The sequence below is a fragment of the Phoca vitulina genome, unplaced genomic scaffold, assembly GCF_004348235.1.
Source record: "Phoca vitulina isolate PV1807 unplaced genomic scaffold, GSC_HSeal_1.0 scaffold81, whole genome shotgun sequence".
Taxonomy (NCBI): Eukaryota; Metazoa; Chordata; class Mammalia; order Carnivora; family Phocidae; genus Phoca; species Phoca vitulina.
This window is the reverse complement of record NW_022589784.1, coordinates 1,575,869-1,588,140: the sequence shown is the minus strand read 5'-3', so window position 1 is coordinate 1,588,140 and position 12,272 is coordinate 1,575,869. Positions and strand designations below refer to the sequence as shown.

General features: G+C 62.1%; 2 protein-coding genes across 2 annotated transcripts in view; one reads left to right on the top strand and one right to left on the bottom strand.

Moving 5' to 3' along the window:
- The window catches only part of SPPL2B (signal peptide peptidase like 2B), a 16,865-nt gene extending 10,528 nt beyond the window's left edge, over window positions 1-6,337 (bottom strand). The window contains exons 1-2 of the mRNA XM_032394792.1: window positions 6,265-6,337; window positions 888-1,007 (exon numbers count right to left, since the gene is read on the bottom strand). Of these exons, the coding sequence (XP_032250683.1) occupies window positions 888-1,007; window positions 6,265-6,336 (192 nt within the window). The 5' untranslated portion in view covers window position 6,337. The remainder of the gene's footprint in view (window positions 1-887; window positions 1,008-6,264) is intronic.
- A 123-nt stretch (window positions 6,338-6,460) lies between these two features.
- Window positions 6,461-11,623, top strand: LSM7 (LSM7 homolog, U6 small nuclear RNA and mRNA degradation associated). The gene is made up of 4 exons (XM_032394793.1): window positions 6,461-6,498; window positions 6,582-6,672; window positions 9,975-10,046; window positions 11,348-11,623. The coding sequence occupies exons 1-4, from the start codon at window positions 6,493-6,495 to the stop codon at window positions 11,488-11,490; spliced, it is 312 nt and encodes a 103-aa protein (XP_032250684.1). The 5' UTR covers window positions 6,461-6,492; the 3' UTR covers window positions 11,491-11,623.
- The last annotated feature ends 649 nt before the right edge of the window (window positions 11,624-12,272 follow it).

Here is a 12,272-nt window from a genome sequence, read left to right as displayed (position 1 = left end):
GCACACGCCCCTCCACGCGCACATTCACACGCCCCTGCACGCGCACATTCACACGCCCCTGCGCGCGCACATTCACACGCCCCTGCACGCACATTCACACGCCCCTGCGCGCACATTCACACGCCCCTGCACGCACACACGTTCACACGCCCCTGCACGCACATGCACACGCCCCTCCACGCGCACATTCACACGCCCCTCCACGCGCACATTCACACGCCCCTGCACGCACATTCACACGCCCCTGCACGTGCGCATTCACACGCCCCTGCACGCACACACGTTCACACGCCCCTGCGCGCGCACACATGTACGAGTGTACACATACACACACCCAAGTGCAAGGCAAACAGGAGGGACAGAGGCGGGTGAGTGCTCAGAGGAGGCCCGTTGGGAGACCCTCCCTGCCTCCACGGCAGGCGGGAGCGGTGGCCTGAGGGTGAGAATCACCCACCCACCATGCCACGTGCGGCCAGTCCTCACTCCTCAGGACCCCTCTGCCAGCCAGCCCCAGTCCAGCATGTGGGGGCTTGGCCAGTGCCCCTGGTGGGGGCCATTCCTCAACAACACCTGGACATCTTTTGTTTCTGACCAAGGAAACCAAGGCCCAGAGAGGCCATCTGAGATCCCAGCAGCCCCAGGGTGACCCCCACATTGGTTTCACAGCTGAGGCCCTTCCTCTGTCCTCCAGCAGGCTCCCTGCAAGATGAGACGTCTAGCAGCCCCTCCAGGGACTAGGCTGGGGAGCAGAGGGGTGGCAGTCAGCAGGACAGACCCGACCCCAAGCCCAGAGGGGGCACCCCAGAGCACCTCCAGGCCTGCCAGGCCCACAAGGAAAGACGCCAGTGGGAAGACCCTCATGAGGAAGGGCCCCAGTGGGCACTCACCGCTTTGCCGAGGTCATGTGGCAGGTGGGCCCACTGTGGGTTGTAGAGAATGCAGTAGTCTTTGCCTTTGGGGCCCCCTGCCTCGGAGACCACGTGCACCATGCCGTACTCACAGGCCACCTGCAGCAACAAGGCAGTGGTCAGAGAGCTCGGCAGAAGCAGCTGGGTCTGAGCCAAACAAGGACACCCCCCGCTCAGGGTTTGGGCTGGTTTCCTCCCTCCTACAGGACAGATGGGACACCAGCACAGACATCTTATGGTGGAGAAAACAAGGCAGGGCAGCCAGGGCAGGAACGTCTTCCCCAGGGAGAGCCGGGTGCTGACTGCGCCGTCAGGTCCCCTCCCCGGGGCTCCCACGGCAGGGACCGCACCACCTCACAGGGCCCTCGCAGGATGGACGGCACAGGGACAATGAAAACCCTGTGGCTCTGTCACGAGGAGGACACGGTGAGCCCGCAGATCCACCCCCAGGCCTGGGTGCTGGCTCGAGGCCAGGAACACAGGGCAAGGCCTGCCAGGCCTGGAAACTTCCTTGCCCCTGACCCGCAGGCTCCTGGAAAGACTACCTATTGGCCACTAACTGCTGAGGCCAGCCGGCTCCGTGTGCCACACCTCACTTTCCAGGGGAACCGCAGAGCCTTGGTCACATGACTGGCCCCTGCCAGGCACAGACCAGTGGGATCCCAGTGGGGACCGACCGCCAGTTCGGAGGCGTGGCAGGAAGTAGGCGGTCTGCAGGGCGGGCGGCTCTGGGGCTGGGAACTGTGAGACTTCGCAACAGAGAAAGAGTCATGCAGACACCAACAGGGCACGGACAGCTCTCTCCCCACGACCCCGAGCCAGCGAAGCCTGTCTCCCCACCCAGCCCCGGCTTCCCGGAAGGAGGAAGGGGCAGCTAGAGCGTCACGGTCCCCCACAGGGCAGCTGGCTGCTCGGGAAGGGCCACACCCAGAGGGTCAGGAGGACCCAGCAAGCTTTGTCTGACTTCAAAGCGAGGCACAGGGGCAGGACCCACAGTTCTCGAAACACTGGACAACCTTAAGGACAGTGGGACAGCTGGGGGCCTGGGACAGAGGGGCTGACCCTCATCTTTTCTGTTGAACACCAGCTTAATCTCCGTGAAAAACCATTGTTTCACACAAAGGTGTCCCCACTCCCTGCTCACCCACATCTCCTGCCTGAACCACTGCACCCCTCCCTAGAGCTGCTGCCTGGCTGGCTGGCGGACCGGAGTGCAGGGGGCCCTCTCCCACCTCCTCCCCTACCCTGGGCTCGGGCTGGGGCAAAGGGCCCCCCACAAGCACAGCCTTCGTCCTCGGATTTCGTCAACAGCGGGTCACACAGCATTTGGGGCCCAGGTCTTGGTGGCTCTGCCCCTAGGCAGGCTCACCCCAAGTCTGAGTAGCTCCCGGGGGCCTGCTGAGGGAAGGGGGTCTCAGGAGAGAAGCCCGGTGCTAGGAGCCGAGGGGATCAGTCCAGCCACCACTCCCCCAGGGGGCCCTGCACACCTGGCCCAGAAGCCTGCTCTGCACACCTTGGGCTCCTGGGGCCCACGTAGCTTGTGCTCTCCTTAGGCTGCAAACACCCAAGACTAAGATGGAAAACTCCCTCCTTGGAACCCCAAGAATCTGCCAAGGAGCCAAACAGCTAGAGCTGCTTGCCTGACACAGATGCCTGATAGGGTCCAGCCAGCACCGTAAGACGCACACCTCGCCGTGGGGGCGGAGCGTGCAGCTGACTGGGCCGAGGGTCCTGATGGATCGCAGCCCCCGACACCAGGCCTGGGGCAGTGACCGGCTTCCGTTCAGCCAGACCGTCGGTGGAAGCTCAGCAAGGCCCCGGCCACTCCAGGAGCTTCTCACCCCACCCTGGTCACGCTGCTGTGGCGGCAGCATGGAAACCCCAGGGCAACCCAACCCTGCGGCTGGCAGGCCGACAGGGGCGCGGGGTGCGCACCCTCGTCCTCTCCAGGGTCCCCGACCACCGCTCTTCCAGCGGGCACCTCTGATCTGACGCCGTGGCCTGTTGCCTCGAGGGAGGCATTGAACACCTCGTGCACTGCTGGGGGTGCGCGGGAAGCCATGCTTATGCACTGAGCTCCCAGAACCCAGGTTTGCAAGGGCAGGGCCGGACGCCGCCCGAGGCCAACCAGGGGTCTTGGAGCACCTCACAAAGGCCGCGCCCTTCCGCCACCTGCCCTGGCCAACCTCCAGGCACCTCACATGTCACCTCACTCCCTCCACCAGAGGCAGCATTAGGAGTCCTCTCTTCTGTTGTCCCCACCAGACTGCCCCCCAAGGGCACCCCTCAACCTGGCCCTAAGTGCTCTACCTGGCTGTACACCCCTTCCAAAGGGTCACCCCATGCTCAGAACCCCTGGCGCCTCCTTACCATGGGCCATTGTGGGGAACAGAGGATCGCTCAACCCAGAGGCCTCGTGCAGCCCACCTCCTGTGCTTCTAAATAAAGTTTTATTGGAACACAGCTGCCCCATTCCTGTATGCAGGGCCTCTGGCTGCTCTCAGGACTCCTGCAGAGCTGCGTGGTTGCGACAGAGACCACGTGGCCCACAAAGCCAGAAATACTCACTGTCTGGCCCTTTTCAGGACACTGCTGACCCCTGTTCTGTAGGATCCAGGTTGTGGGGAAAAGTGTCGTTTGTGTAAAATGGGAATGCACAGAAGCTGCTTCTCTTTAAAAAGGTCATTTGCGAGCACAGAAGCCCACCTCATGGACCCCTCTCCCCACAGTCTGCACGACCGGCTCCCCATTAGGAAATCAGCCTGTGCTTATGTCAAATGCCAGAGTATGGTTTCCTCCCCCACGGAGTTAAAGGGATCAGAAGTTCTTCAAAAGGACCCAGTGCTATTCAGTCTAGCATGGCCCATCCCAATCTGGAGAACCAGAAATCACTGGGACTACCAGACAGGCCACCTTCTGACACATCACAATCGCCAAGCGGGTTCAGGCACTTCTAGGGAAACCATGCTTCGGGGAGACCATGCAGGCATTCCACATCAGGCGGTTTAAGAAAGCCTAATGAGTCCAGGCTGGAAGCAGTCGTCCTTCTAAGACTTGGTAAGTTCTAGAAGAGGGTGGAGAAAATAAGAACCCAGGAAGTTTGGAAAGAGATGTTGAGGCAGAGGACGGGCAGGGACAGGTGGAGGAGCTGGGAGGCGGCAGGTGTTAGAGGGGCAGAGGGGACAGGTGGAGGAGGGGGAGGGTGGAGGAGGGGCAAGGGGACAGGTGAAGGAGTGGAGAAGGGAGGAAAGGGGTGGGAGGGCACTAACGTGACTTCAGATCTGCTGAGTGACAGCCTCCACCACTGTCTTTATGTGCACATCTTGTAGCCACTGGGGAGACCCATATATATGGGGAATCCCTCTCCCAGGGTCACAAAATGGTAGCAAATGAATTCAGGGCTGCCCACAAGCAGCGTCCCAGCCAGTGGAAAGCTAGTCTTATTCTCAGGCACTGGGACCCAAACTTCCACAAAGAAGCACACCCACCCACCACAATGCCGTCTGTCCTATCTCAGGGCAGACAGACACACGGGCCCGGGCTCTGTTCTGGGAAGAACCAGCTAAAGTGCTCTCATCACATGCTCCGACACCGTCCTCTGCTTGCACACAGGACAAAGTTCAAAACCCTCAGCCTGCCCAGGAGCACCACGAGCCTTCCACCACCTGCCTTTGATCTGCCCAGCCCAGCCCAGGGAGGCCACAGATTGGCCTGCCCTTTACCCTCTTCCTGGGAGCCACTCCTGCTACCCCTCCCTGTGTCCTTCAGCTGAAGGGGCAACCCCAGCTCCCTTCAAGTGCACCTGAGGGCCTCCTTTGGGGTGTCATCTTTCTCAGGGTGTAAGCATTATACCACCCTGCATTACTAGCCAGAGTGGACTCCTCACCTGCTCAAAATAAGTCATCAGCTCTCACACCTTCACCCCTGTTCAAGCTGCTCATCACCCGCAACACCCTCCCTCTGCCTTCAAGACCTGGCAAACTCCTGTTCATCCTTCAGAACACCCCTGAGGTGCCCCTGCTTCCACAAAGCCTCCCCAGGCAAACTGGGTCACTCCCTCCATGGTGCTCCCGTTACCCTGTGTCCACTTCTCATTTTGCTCTCATTCAAAATGTCCCTGCCCTTGACTTGCTTAGACTGCTGAGGAAAATGAGGGAGTAGGGTTGGGGGAGGTATGGAGGCTCGGCTAAGAGCTGGGGAAGGGGCAGCCCAGGGAACTTCTCCGGGGGTGGGGGGACGGAAAAACAACTAAGTTGAGACCAGAAAGATGACCAGGGGCATTCCAGGGACACGGGGAAGACCAGAGAGCAGAGTGCCTTCAGCAGACTAGAAAAGGAGGGGAAGCTTCCCAAGCAGCCAAACCACAGAGACCTCCCACACGCACTGGATGCCACGGGAAGGCTCTCATCTGGACGCAACAAGACCTGACACACTTTCAAACACATCACTCCTGCTGTGTCGGGAACAGACTGGGGATGTGGGAGACCACCAGCCACCGGAGGCTACAGTAGAGAGGTGGGCGGCTGGGGTGGGCAGGTCAAGGTGAATGGCTGCGTTCGCAGGGCTTAACGTTAGGGACACCGTTCCCAGAGCTGCATGACACAGGGGAGAGGCAGGGAGGGCCTGCAAATAAAAAACGCGCTCATGATAATGTAGGTCCATCAGCCGGCTGGTGGCAGACCCCCCACTAGCCCCGGAGACCCTTACCTTTAAGTGCCCAAGAAGGAGCACGCTGCACATAAACCACCCCACGTGCATCACCTCGCTGAGTCCTCACTGTACTCTTCTCTTCCTTTTACAGATGAGCAACTGCCACCCAAAGGGGGGACCTCCCTTGCCCAAGGTCACCGGACAGAATATGGGGCGGCGATTCGGCCCCACTTCCAGGGACGGGCTCCTGGCCGCTCCCGAGACTGCCAGGCACTGGGTGCCGTGCTGGACGGCTTACCGCAACCACGCAGGTGGGCGCTAACATCGCGCGAAAGGGGAAACTGAGGCTCGCAAACGGGCAGCCGCCTGGCCAGGACCACGCAGCCAGGCAGGGGCATCCCCGGCGGCGGCTGGACACCTCGAAACGGAGCAGGGCCTGGGGAGGTAGGGGGACTCCCAAACTCCAGACCCAGACGCAACTGAGTGACGCTGCAGCTGGGGAGGGCTACAAGGCGGGGAAGACAGAGCGGCCGGGGACAGGCCCGCAAGGTCACGGCCCAGCTCCCGGCCCGCGGGCCACCCGCGCGGGGGGCGCGCAAACCCGAGGCTGGCCCCCAGGCCAGGTCGGGCGGGGCTTGCGCTGGGCCCGGGGCAGAGGGGCCGGGTGCCGCAGCCGGCGGGGCCGGCGGGGCCGACGCAGCCTCACCTGGGCCGCGAGGAGGAGGAAGGCCGCCGCGACCCGCGCCAGCGCCGCCGCCGCCGCCGCCGCCGCCGCCATACCGGCCGGTCCGAGCAGCAGGCGTCGCCAGATGTTTCCCAGCAACGCCCCGGCGCGCCCGGGCGCGCCTGCGCCGTGTGAGCTCTGCGCCTGCGCGCGGGGGAAGGGTCAAAGGGCGCGCGGCGGCGCCTGCGCAGAGCGGCGCGGTGCGGCAAGATGGCGGTGAGCGCGCGGCGGGGCCGGCAGGGCGGGCGGCGTGGGACCCGGCCGCGCTCTACGCCTCACGCGCTCTGCTTCCCCTGCAGGACAAAGAGAAGAAGAAAAAAGAGAGCATCTTGGACTTGTCTAAGTACATCGACAAGACGATTCGGGTGAAGTTTCAGGGAGGCCGCGAAGGTGAGACCCCGCTGCCCGCACCCCGTAAACGGTTTAGGGTGAGCGACGGCGGAGGAGAGGATGGTGGCGGATGCCTGGGCGCCGCCTTGAGCGCTTTGCTCGGGGAACTCGAGCCAGCCCCCTAACTCCGCCGAGGGGTTCGGAGCTGTACCTCGCGTTCCGCACGCGGGGAAACCGAGGCACGGGAAGGGGTCCGAGCAACCCCGAGCCACTTGGTGCAGCCGGGGCTGGGATTCCCGACTTGCCTGCTGCGCGCTCCTCTCTCCGAGTCCGTCCCGGAGAGCTGTCCCAGCTGGGCACTGATGCCCCTACACCCGGGCTCCTTGGGCTCCGCACTCGTGACTTGGGGGCCAGATAGTTCTCGGTTGCCAGGGCTGTCCGGGGCGCTTGGGCTGCTGAGCAGCAACCTGCATGCCCCTAGATGCCAGGAGCATCCCTGAGTCCTGACAACCCGCCGGGCCTCTCCGCGGTTGAGACCACTGCCCCTACAGTCATCTCTTAAGTGTGGACCAGACGCACCTGTTAAACACAGACGGGCTCTCCTCGTGCGCGGTTCAGCCCCTCCAGGCTCCGCGCCGTCGGAGGGGAAAGGACAGCCTTGTGTGTCTCTGAGGAGCGCGTGGAGCCCTCAACTACCACAGGGCTGTGAGGGACCTGCTCAGTGCTCGTACCAGCTCTGACTCGTCACCGGTGTTGAAGTAGAAAACTGCGTGAGTTTTATAGACCTTGTTGGCTTTTGCAGCTAATCCCGAGTCAGACAGCATCCCGTGTGGACGGAAGGGAGCTCCCGGAGCTGCACGGAATGGGAGGTTTTTATAGGCAGGAGGCTGCAGGAACAGGCAGAGTGGATTGTTCCCGGCATGGTCACCCTCCGTGGGGGATGGTGGAGGTGTATCGGGAAGATCAGCCCTCTAGGGCCTGCCCGGAAATTCCACATTGATTGGTTGAGATTGCGTTTCTGGGAGAGCTGCAGCTGCAGTTAGGCTAGGTCTTCGGTGTTGGTTTGGTAGCATGGGCTTGGCACAGGGGACTCCGTCTGGGGTCTAAGGTTAGCTCCAGAGTCATTTTCCTGCGCTCAGCTCAAGGTTCTTGCTCTGGGAAGCCTTCCCCGACCCGCCACCGTGGGCCACACCCCTTTGGTGTAAGCTCCTAGGACCGTCTGTCATGGTTCCCCGTTTTACGCAGGTGAACAGGACCCTGAACCCTGCATCCTCCCCTGAAACGTGGTGAGGAGAGGGCAGGAACGAGGCCCGGTGTTGCTCATGCTTCTAGGCAGCGTGGCCTGGGCGTGGCGGCTGCCCTCAGCCTAGGCTCTGGGGTCAGAGCCCCAGCTCTTCGGCACACTGCCTGTGGGACTTCGGGCAGCTTACCTTCCGTAGGGCTCCGTGTCTTCATTTCCTCACTCCGCCTACCTCACCGGGCCATGAGGGCTACAGGGGTGGAGGCTTGCTTAGCATGGTTCCCGACACCAGCAAGCCCTCGAGCAACATTTCATTTCTTCAGCTGCCTCTTTGGTCTTCAGTGTGTTTCCTGAGACAGCGATTCTGAGCTGCGGGTGATTGGGTGGCGCCGGTGTGGTTAAGAGTGTGGTGCCCGCAAGTGTAGGTAGCTGGCAGCAGTGAATTCAAACCTGAACGAATGTCTGCCCTGTCTGCACTGCGCCGGCTCTCGGACACGAGAACGAGACGCAGCTCTTGCTCCTCAGGGTGCTCGTGTGGGCTTTCTATGCCGCACAGCAAGTTGCCGCCACTTTAGCAGCTTGAACAACACGAATTTACTGTCTTGTGGCGTCTGTAAGGAAGGAGTCTGGGTGTCTGGGGCTCCAGGTCTCACAGGTTGCAGTAAAGGAGTGTCTAGGAGGCTGTTGTCTCAGGCCCAGGGCCTTCCTCCCGCCCTGCTGGTTGTTGGCAGAATTCAGTTCCCTGTGGCTGTAGGACTGGGGTCCCCGTGTCCTGCTGCAGGTGTCCAGGGACTCGCTGCTCTTAGAGGCTGCCTGCCAGCCTGTCCCCAGCATGGCAGTTTGCTCCCTCGGGGCCAGCAGGAAAATCCTTCCCATGCTTCCAGTTTCTTCTTTTACAAAATTCCTATTCCCTTAACAGCTTATCTGATCAGGTCAGGCCCACCGAGCATAGTCTCTCTTTAGGGGAGCTGAAAGTGCGCTGGTTCTGGGACCTTAATCCCATCTGCAGATTCCTTCGTCTTCCTCGTCCTATAACCCACTTACAGGAATGACGTCCCATCATATTCACAGGTCCCCTCCCACAGGTGGTCACTGGGGTGGGGGACATTGGCTCGTGCCCCACTGGGGAGGACAGACCCACAGGTGCCCACTGCTCGCAACCCCATCGGGTGTCCTCGTGACCTTTGTTTTGCGGGGCGGGGGACGGATGCAAACAGGGAGAGAGGAAGCCACAGAGCCAGGGGCTCCAACCCAGCAAGTCAGGCTGGCAGACGTTTTCCCAAAGGGCCAGACGGGGTGTTTTCAGCTTTGTCGGCCAAACCGTCTCTCTTGCAGCTGTCACGTCTGCCCCTGGAGCAGGAAAACAGCCACAGACCGCGCGTCAGCAAGTGACGGCGGCTGTGAGCCGGCCAAGCCACTCAGAGAAGTGCCTCTGCTGGTTTTGGCCCACGGGCCATAGTTTGCAGACCGCACCCTACACCAGTGGGGCTGCCGGTCACGTCCAGCCCCGTTCTCGGTGCAGACCCTACAGCTGCAGTGAGTCGGGGGGACGCCTGCTTCCGCCAGCTGTGCCTGGGACGGGGAGGCCTGAGCAGCTGGGGGGCTGCTTTCAGGGCGCATCACACGGCGGCGCCGGTCGGTGCTCCGCTCCTTTCCGTGTGGGCGTATGCCATGGCTCGTGAGCTGGGCACGGTTTTTAACAATTCTAAATATTTGAAAAAATGAGACGATTATTGCACGTTTCTGTACCCGTAAGTAAAGTTTTATCGTGGCGCAGCCTCACCTGAGTGTCTCCGTGTCCTCCGGCTGCCTCGCCCCAGGAAGGCAGCGCGGAGTAGTTGCTGTGGAGACCACGGGGCCCGCACAGTTGAAACGTGCACCAGCTGGCCCTTTGCAGGATGTTTGCGACCACGTTGTGGTAGGGGTGGTTTGGGGTCGTCCTCATGGCTCCCCTCCTGGAGCCCCTCCCTCACTTCCCCCCGGTGCCCCTTCTCTCCCGTCCCTGCAGAGGCTGCTCCCCACATCTGCACCTTCTGGGGGTGAGCCCGTCTCTGTGCACCTGTCCCCAGAACAGCCGCTTATCTAACGCCTTTCCGTTTCTCTCCTCGGTGGTCCCTCCAAGCCAGCGGCATCCTGAAAGGGTTCGACCCCCTGCTCAATCTCGTGCTTGACGGCACCGTGGAGTACATGAGAGGTGAGCACGGCCGTGGGGCTCGGAAGCTCCTTGCTGGGCCTTTTTTCCTGCCCCAGACCCACCGAGCTGCCCCTGTGTGATGGACACGGTGCTTGTGAACCAGATAGCTGGTCTCCCTCGTCTCCTGCTGTCCCCGCGTGGACCCTCTGCTGCTAACCCTGTCACCCCAAGTCCCCAGAGCCTGCGCAGCAACGTACAGTGGTCGGGCCGGCGCCTGCCCATCTGCCGACACGATCTGCAGCTCAGTCTGCCTGAGGCATTCAGGGGACACCCAGACCTGGGAGGGAGGCAGGGTCCTGGCTCTCGGGGACTCTCTGTGTTACTCTGGTGACAAATTCACAGGGCCACCAAAGAGGTCTCTTGGTGGGGGAAGCATGGTCACGGCTGAATGGCCAGTGCCGCCAGGCCTCTTGCTTTGCCCTCAGTTTCTTCTCTCCTGTCTGGGTCCGCCCAGACGCCCTGCTTGGCCACCCATGCTGGGATCCCAGCCCGGCCCCCTTGGCCAGATGATTTCTTCCTTTGTGCAAGGACAGCCCCACCACATGGGCCCATAGGGAAAACCCCAGAAGTGGAAGCAAGCCGGGCGTCTCAGTGCACGCCAGGCCACGTGGCCCCGGGAGCCTGCTCCTCCCAGGGCAGCCTCACCTGTGGTAGGGTCTGTGCCATCTTGTCTCAGCCCCAGAACAGCCCCCTCGTGGGTTCCGGGAGGGGTCAGGCCCAGGACAGGGTTACTCTGCACGATCTCGTGCCCCAGACCTGGTCTCTGGCGCGCGGGACCGCCTGGCCTCCCCCCAGCATACTGCAAAAGTGGTCAAGGTTTTCAGCCTCCGTCACTTCCATGGGGGCCTCTCATCCCACCCTTAACCGCCAGTGGACCTGCCCCACGGGGCTTTGAGATTTTTGCAGGAGCTGGGAGTCCCAGACTGATTTTTCTTCCAGCTGCTCATCCTAACGTGGTCTCAGGATCTCTGCTGGCTCAGGTGCCAGGGTCCCCAGTTAGCGTCAGGCCCCAGCATCCCCCACGCCATGCTTTCCTTGTAGAAGAAGGGCACGCGTGGACCGCTGTCGCCAGAGCTCCTCCTGGCCCCCGTGGTCCGTGGGTCGCCTCAGAGACAAGGGCCCCATGTCTGGGCTTTGGGAGTAGGGCGAGGCCCTTGGCCTGTCACCCAAGCCGGCAGTGCCCTTTGATTTGGGTCCTTAGAGCCACACGCCCTCCCCACCACGTCGGCACGCCGTGTCCCCTCGGGTCTGGGAGCCACCTGGGGGCCGTCTCACTCCCGCCCCTCCCTCTTGCTCCGCAGACCCCGACGACCAGTACAAGCTCACGGAGGACACGCGTCAGCTGGGCCTGGTGGTGTGCAGGGGCACCTCCGTGGTGCTCATCTGCCCGCAGGACGGCATGGAGGCCATCCCCAACCCCTTCATCCAGCAGCAGGATGCCTAGCGGCGCGGAGGCTCGGGCCTCGGCCGCCAGAGGACTCGGAGCTGCCCTCCCCCGCATCACGTGCCACCGCAGGAACGGAACTCTCCTTTTTATATAGGTTGTTTTGTTTTCTTAATAAAACTGCAAACCTCAAGTGTCCTGGAGCCCCAGAATCCTGCTTTTAGCCTTGGTTTTCTGGTAGAAACCTGCTCCCAGGGATTGGGTTTGGCCCGCCAGAGTTTGTCAAGGGCCAGCCACGGCGTGTGCTGGGACCCGGGGGTGCTCAGAGATGCCTGGGGCCCGGGCTGTCTGCGCCAGGGCACAGGGAGGGTGAGGCTGGAGCCCCGTGGCAGGTGTGGACCCCCCCCAGGCTAGTCTGTGATTCTGGGAGGGTAGACGGGCCACACGCGTCAGCGGGAAGGCCCCAGCGGCCCGTCCCTGCTTCTGCTTTGTCCTTTCAGTGCCCGTGACGCTAGCCAGCAGGCTCCCCTAAAACCAGGACCTCCTGGGTCCACACAAGAACAAAGCAGCCAGATCTTCATCTGGGCTGGGCCCTGCGGCTTCTCTCCTCCCCTCAGTCCCACCCCAGCGGCCCCCTGAGGGTCCTGCAGACCCCCGCCCTCCCTGGCTGTCTGTAGACCATCCTCGGGGTGCCCGTCCGTGTCCTGTCCTCAAACTGGTCAGAAAAGGTTTTCCCTGACCTTTGTTCTCTAAACTCCACGTACTTGTTAGGACCCCCACGACCCCCACGGGACTCCCCACGGGAGCAGGCTTATCTGCCTGATTTGTCACCCGGGAGGGCG